We start from the raw sequence: 7,000 nt of genomic DNA on the forward strand, positions 1-7,000 counted from the left end.
GGGTGTCTCAGGTAGGAGGACAGGGTGTCTCAGGTAGGAGGACAGGGTGTCTCAGATAGGAGGACAGGGTGTCTCAGGTAGGAGGACAGAGTATCTCAGGCAGGAGGACAGAGTGTCTCAGGTAGGAGGACAAGGTGTCTCAGGTAGGAGGACAGGGTGTCTCAGGTAGGAGGACAGGGTGTCTCAGGTAGGAGGACAGGGTGTCTCAGGTAGGAGGACAGGGTGTCTCAGGTAGGACAGAGTGTCTGAGGTAGGACAGGGTGTCTCAGGTAGGACAGAGTGTCTCAGGTAGGACAGAAACTGCAAAGCTCTCAGTTAGCTGTGGCAGCCATTTTGAATCAGAATAACTCCACTGATTAAAGAGTTGTATCCAATTTCACTCAAATCTGTTCACTGGTTCAAGATCTATTTTTAAATATTTTATTATTTTTATTTTTTTTGACAACATGACGTTAAAAAAAAGAGACACACGTAATAACATGAAGTCCTGCAGTCTCTGTGGTGTCATCAATCAGCAGTTTTCCAATTTGCCTTTTAGGAATAAAACCTCATTGTCACGTGCGCGCCTCTGGTCGATGAGTCCAAAAATCTGTGTGAACGACCGGTGGAGTGAGTTTGGATGGTGGTGGGTGTCACTGATCTACAGAGGTGTGACACCCACCGATCCACCCAGCTCCGTCTGATTGGTGGTCGGAGGACGCACAGCTGAAGGTGGCACCACGGCTCGCCCGGAGCGCATCAGTGCCCCCCGCCGAGCCGCGCCGCTCCGACGCCATGCCTCGCTTCACCGTCCACATCCGAGACGAGTGGCTGGCGGTGCCCTGCCGAGACACATCCTGCACCATCCAGTGGCTCGGACTGGAAGCGCTAAAACGCTACGTCAAGAACAAACCGGACAACGGAGGCATAAAGTCCGTGAAGGAGACGCGCTTCATCGTGCGCAGGTGCCAGGGTTCGGGCTTGCTGGACGCGGATGACACCATCGAGGATGTGCTGGACGATAATGACTTTGTCGAGCTCGGTAAAGTCCGTGTACCTGAATACAATCCGACAACACGTTGTGCGTAATCGTGCGTAATTACGCACGAAATTGATGTGTTCCATCTGCTTTCAGTTATTGAAGGAGACACCATGTCTTCCGAGTACATCCCATGCGAGCCTGGAGTTTCTCACCTGTATCCTCAAAACTGTTAAATGTGTGTCATATTGAAATAACAGATGTTTAAAATGAAAACAAAGCAAAATAAACTTAAGTCCTCAACAAAACTCCATAAAACAGCACAGCCGCATACAAAGAACCCAATGAAGTAAGTGCATTTTTCTTGAATAATAAAAAAAGATGTGAAACTTTTATTTGTTTTATTGTGACGTGAGATTCTGTGTTTAGTACATTTGCCTGGATGGGAACAGCTTGACTGCCACAGACCTGGTTGACTTAGGAAGAGGACTTTATAAGATAAAGGTAATGATCTACACACCGAGTGTTGTTTTTGTTTTTGTGTTGGATTATCCGCAGTAATATTTGACTGAAAGTAACCCAACATTTTTTTAGCTGACCCCAGAGGCGGAGAAAAACGTTGTGCAATCACGAGAACTTTTGGACACCATCGTCAAAGAAAACAAAGGTTCTAGATGCCTAAAGGAGTTTGCTGTGAACCAGCTGCAGATATAAATATCATGTATTTAGTTTGTTGTGTTCATTGTTCCTACAGTTGTCTATGGAATCACAACAGGTTTTGGCAAATTTGCCCGGACTGTCATCCCTGTCAGCAAGCTCAAGTAAAGGCAACAAAACTGATTTTTGTGCACTTTTGGACAATCAGCTGTGTAACTGGTGGTGTGACACTTTTTGTTTCACAGGGAGCTCCAGGAAAACTTGGTGCGGTCCCACTCAGCAGGTAATAACAGTCGTTGGAAAGCTCACTTCAAAGTCTCGGAGAGTTCAGTGCCGTAGGTGTCGTGGTTTGTCGCAGGTTTGGGAAACCCGCTGAGCCCTGAGAGGACGCGCATGCTGCTCGCTCTGAGGATCAACGTTTTAGCCAAAGGACACAGTGGAATTTCTCTGGAAACCCTTCACGCCATGATACAGGCCTTCAACTGTGAGCTTCGACGAGACAAGTTTCAATCATCTGATGATCTCTGACAGAGAGTCATGTGACTAATCCTTGTTTTTATCTCACCTAACCCCCACTTGCAGCATCCTGCCTCTCCTTCGTTCCAGAGAAGGGAACGGTGGGTGCCAGTGGAGACCTGGCCCCCCTCTCACACCTGGCCCTGGGGCTGATGGGAGAGGGGAAGATGTGGTCCCCAAAGAGCGGATGGGCAGATGCCAAATACGTAAGATCAGACCGACTTTTCCACCATAAAACAACAACTTTCATTTCACCACAGGAAACCTACACCTTGTAGTGTACTTGTGAGAGCAAAAGGTTGCAGGGTTCAACAAGAAAACATGCTTGCTTTTTGATGACCCTTAACTTTGTACATATTCACTTTGCTTTTCTCTGCTGCTCAGGTCTTGGAGGCCCACGGACTGAAACCAATATCACTAAAACCTAAAGAGGTAATGTTCAAATTCATGCTGCTTTATTTGGTGAGAATTAACCAAATGAAACTCATTGTTCTGTGCAGCTGTGGCTGAGTGGTTAAGGGAGTCATCCTTTACATCATATAGTTGGTAGTTCGATTCCCTGCAAGTCAGTCATATGTGGTGGTGTCCCTGGGCAAGACACTGAACCTCCACTCTACCTCTGATGTGTGTCCCATCTGTGTATGAAGCACTGATTAATCTCTATAGGTTGATTTGTACATGTTAGCTTAGAGAGCTAACAAAGAGTTGTGTGTGTGTGTGTGTGGGTGTGTGTGTGTGTGTGNGTGTATGGCAGCCTCGCTTCTTTTGCCCCAGGGCAGCTGTGGCTACAATTGTAGTTTGCCATCATCAGTGTGTGAATGTGAGTGTGCATGGGTGAATGTCTGTAGTGTGAAGTGCTTTGAGTGTCCTGGATGGATAGAAAGGTGCTATATAAGTACAGTCCATTTACCATTCTGTCAATAACAAAAAACATTTTTAAAAATCATAAACCTTAGTATGTTATTTAACAAATTCACAGCTAGAAGCTCAACAAGCTGTGGAAAAGATGATCGGATAGGTTGTTAGATTAGATTAGATTAGATTAAATTAGATTAGATTAAATTAGACTAGACCAGGGGTGTCCAAACTTTTTTCAGTGAGGGCCAAATGCAGAAAAATAAACAAAGGGCCGGGCCACACACTAGAAGTGACATATTGATACATGAATAATGTGTGTATTTCTAACCCAGCTTTTGGGCATAAGGTCACTGTGATTTGTGATTCTTATCCATTTTTAGACATTTTTGCAGAAATATCGCCCGCGAGGGTCTGCACCTGCTTGCAGGTATAAAACCTGATGCTGAGCTTTCAGGACCGGTTCCACCTGATCAGATCTGTTCCTTTTATTGCCTGGAACAGATCCATCAGGTGGGTTTCTGAATTTTTTGCATTATTGCAGAAATATCGCCCGAGGGGTTTTTAGCAGGCAGATGGCTATTAAACCTGGTGCTCAGCATCCAGGACCGGTTCCACCTGACTGGATCTCTTCCTTTTATTCCCCTGCATCAGCACCAGTAGCCACGTGTTTAAATTCAGCCGTTTCACCCGCCGGAGCTCGCCCGCTGACATTTGACCGCTTATATCTCCGCGGGGGAATGTCCCAGGAACCTGCAACCACCACCAGGTTGTAGTGCAGATCCAGAGCTTTAAAACAAGCCTTCTTCCGCTGGACCAGATGCTCAGAGCCAGAGCTAGAGGCTCTGCAATAAATGGACTACTTCTTGTGCGGGCCATATTCAATTATATTTTCAGAATTTGCTGCGGGCCAATAAAACCGGTACGGCCATAGTTTGGACACCCCTGGATTGGACCTTTATTGTCATTGTACAGAGCACAATGAAATTACAGTTCAGAACACCCATTCAGAAGAAGACAGAACATAACAAACATAGAACAGGTGCTCTGGGTCATGCTGCCACTGACCCTGCACAGAGCAAGGATCATCTTCATGAAGACATCATGAAGAGGCGCAACCCTTAACAGAAAAACTATAAACCACACAAGGGAAGATGAGGGGGAAAAAAACAAAACAAAACATATTATATCAACAATGTGACACACACATTAAAGCTGAAGAATACACACTTGGGCTTTTGTTGTTAGTCTCAAAATACATATTCTGTGTTGGAAAAACAAGTCAATGAGGAATTTTTTAATATTAGGTTTTTAATATTTCAAATCGTCCACCTCAAAAGCTTTAAAATGATGCATAATTTGTTGAACCTTTGCAAATTGTCACCTGGCAAAATACATTTCTTTCGTCAGTGTGGGGAAACCAAAAAAATTCACAACGACACCGAACATTATAAAAATGATTTCCTGGCTCTTCAGCAGCTGGCAGAGAAAAATGATCAGTTTCAAAAGAAATTGGAAGGATGATTTGTGAAGACACACCTGTTAGAAAACTAGATTTGGGAGATTATATGTCATTTTGGTTACTGAGATTGCTAGATGGTGTTTTTATTTTTGGACTAATTTTTATGAAAAATTGAATTTCAAATCTTTATTTTCACTTAGCAGCCTGCTCATTCTGACACATTTTGCCGGCACGAGTCCCATATTCTGAACAAATGTTATACTGGAGATACATTATTAATCAGGGGGTGCAACCTGGTGGGTAATATTGAAAAAATGAAGATGTAATTTGTACTTTGTGTGTTTGTCCTGTTAACTAATTCTCTTATGAAGAGAAGAGATTTTATTGAAACTTTCAGAAAGTACTTTGCACATCTACAACCTTTTAATACAACCGAACCGAATATGGAACATCTAATTACTTTAGCCAACACAAAAGTTACTAAAATTCAGCCAGTTTTACAGATTTTAAACTCAAATGTGCTGCGGCAGTAGCTGCGAGTCACCTGCATCACTTACTACGAGCTAACAGATGTCTTCAAGGAATGCTATTAATTTGAAATATTAAGTAGTGTCTGTGCTGACCTCAGTCATTTAAACTGTAATATATAGGCTTATATCACAGGATAAATACCTAATTCTTACGGTAAAGTGTAATGTTTGAAAAATATTAACCTATATGCAGAACAACAACAGCAAAGTAAAATTCTGTTAAGGCTTTTGGTAAAATTTTATTTTGAGCAGTTGAGATTTCCGGTGCTGTAAATCCAGAGAAAAATCTGCAAACTAAAATGACTTAGTTGTACTGTAACTTAGTTGATTCACTGTGCCAATTATCTAATAAATGTTTCCTAAATTTGAAACAATACACCCATCTTCTGTCCTTTTCATGCCCCCTCAGGGTCTTGCTCTGATCAACGGGACCCAGATGATCACCTCTTTAGGAGCGGAGGCGGTGGAACGAGCCCAGGCGATCGCCAACCAGGCAGATATTATTGCTGCTCTGACGCTGGAGGTGCTGAAGGGAACCACCAAGGCCTTCGACAGCGGTGAGCGGCGGCACGTGTGCGAACAGGAGCTGCTTCTTAACCTTCAGCTTCTTCATTTCTGTTTCCGCTGATTTTATAGATATCCACGCACTGCGACCCCATCCCGGACAGATAGAGGTTGCTCAACGCTTCCGCTCACTGCTGGACTCTGATCACCACCCATCTGAGATTGCAGGTCAGTGAACTGACACAGATAGTGAAGAAGACAAATAGAATTTAAAATATTACACACACCCACGTATGGTGTAAACAGTATTTGAACTTATAGTGCCTGGGCTTTGGGTGCAGTAACAAGAAATAGATCCCCACAAGGTAGTATGTTTTGCTAGGTAGCATATGCTAGAACAGTCATTCTGTCATTCAAAAACCTTAAAAAGGATAGTTTTTATTTAGCTGCTGTTCTTAAATGGTCAATATTTTCAAAATGTTCCAGTCTGGTTTAAAAGCCCTTCACAGCACAGAAACTGCAACTTTGAAAGTTTTTGATGATAATTTATTGGCCACAGATTTAGGAGACTCTGCTTTAGACCCGACAGCTTCCTTTGACACCGAGATGATCACAGGTCTGCTCTCCAGGCTGGAACAATGTGGTATCACAAGCTCTGTACAGCTGGAGCTTCTCTGTACACCTCAGAAAATATGTTTCCTCTTCAGCTCCTCTCACATGTGGAGTTCCCCAAGGATCCATTCTTGGACCCGTTTTATTTTCCATTCATACGCTCCATATAGCTCCTTCTTCAGAAAAACACAAATAGTGTATTTGATAAGAAAATAAAATAAAAAAACTCTCACATTGTATTTGCACTTACGGAACTCTCAAACGTGTGTTATTGTGTGTTTTTAGAGAGCCACAGGTTCTGTGACAGAGTTCAGGATGCTTACACCATGCGGTGCTGCCCCCAGGTAACCTCAACACAAATAAGGACAAAAATTAACAAACACGTCTGTCTGTATGTTTAATGTGACTGTTCTCAAGATGTCTCATAAACAAGTGGACAGATTTAAATAAAACTCTCAGAAACCAATGATTGGACGTACATTTACTGCCAATTAATTTTGAAGTCAAACAGATTCAAGATGGCCACCATAGAATGCTGAGCTTAAAAACCCCAAAAAAGGCTGTAACTCACTTAGTCTTATAAACATTGAACTAAAATTTGGTGTGATAGTATCTGAGACTGGTTCTGAACAAATATTCTGAGTGCAAGAACGTTTTGATTCAACTCTGTGTCTGCGGTAGCAAAATATCGCATGAACTACGGGATGAACAAAACTAAGGATAAATTAGAAAAAAATGACCTCAGAGAATAAGAGGAAAGATTATAACAACAACAATCAAGCAAGGAACAAAAGTAAGCAGGCAGAAATTATTCATAGTGAAACTGATGATACAAATATTAATGATACTAATAATATAATTACCTTAATTAGCTGAGTGAAACCAGGTGTGACAGACCAGGTGAAC

The 7,000-nt window shown here is 42.6% G+C and overlaps 1 protein-coding gene across 1 annotated transcript in view; it reads left to right on the forward strand.

The window, feature by feature from the left end:
* Positions 1-538: 538 nt before the first annotated feature.
* Positions 539-7,000, forward strand: part of hal (histidine ammonia-lyase) — a 12,245-nt gene continuing 5,783 nt past the window's right edge. Inside the window, exons 1-13 of the mRNA XM_014017139.1 lie at positions 539-1,021; positions 1,115-1,175; positions 1,280-1,307; positions 1,388-1,462; positions 1,553-1,625; positions 1,713-1,779; positions 1,861-1,898; positions 1,974-2,099; positions 2,198-2,337; positions 2,516-2,563; positions 5,388-5,535; positions 5,615-5,710; positions 6,380-6,438. Of these exons, the coding sequence (XP_013872593.1) occupies positions 775-1,021; positions 1,115-1,175; positions 1,280-1,307; positions 1,388-1,462; positions 1,553-1,625; positions 1,713-1,779; positions 1,861-1,898; positions 1,974-2,099; positions 2,198-2,337; positions 2,516-2,563; positions 5,388-5,535; positions 5,615-5,710; positions 6,380-6,438 (1,206 nt within the window). The 5' untranslated portion in view covers positions 539-774. The remainder of the gene's footprint in view (positions 1,022-1,114; positions 1,176-1,279; positions 1,308-1,387; positions 1,463-1,552; positions 1,626-1,712; positions 1,780-1,860; positions 1,899-1,973; positions 2,100-2,197; positions 2,338-2,515; positions 2,564-5,387; positions 5,536-5,614; positions 5,711-6,379; positions 6,439-7,000) is intronic.

This window comes from Austrofundulus limnaeus, unplaced genomic scaffold (genome assembly GCF_001266775.1).
Source record: "Austrofundulus limnaeus strain Quisiro unplaced genomic scaffold, Austrofundulus_limnaeus-1.0 Scaffold162, whole genome shotgun sequence".
In the NCBI taxonomy this organism is placed as follows: Eukaryota; Metazoa; Chordata; class Actinopteri; order Cyprinodontiformes; family Rivulidae; genus Austrofundulus; species Austrofundulus limnaeus.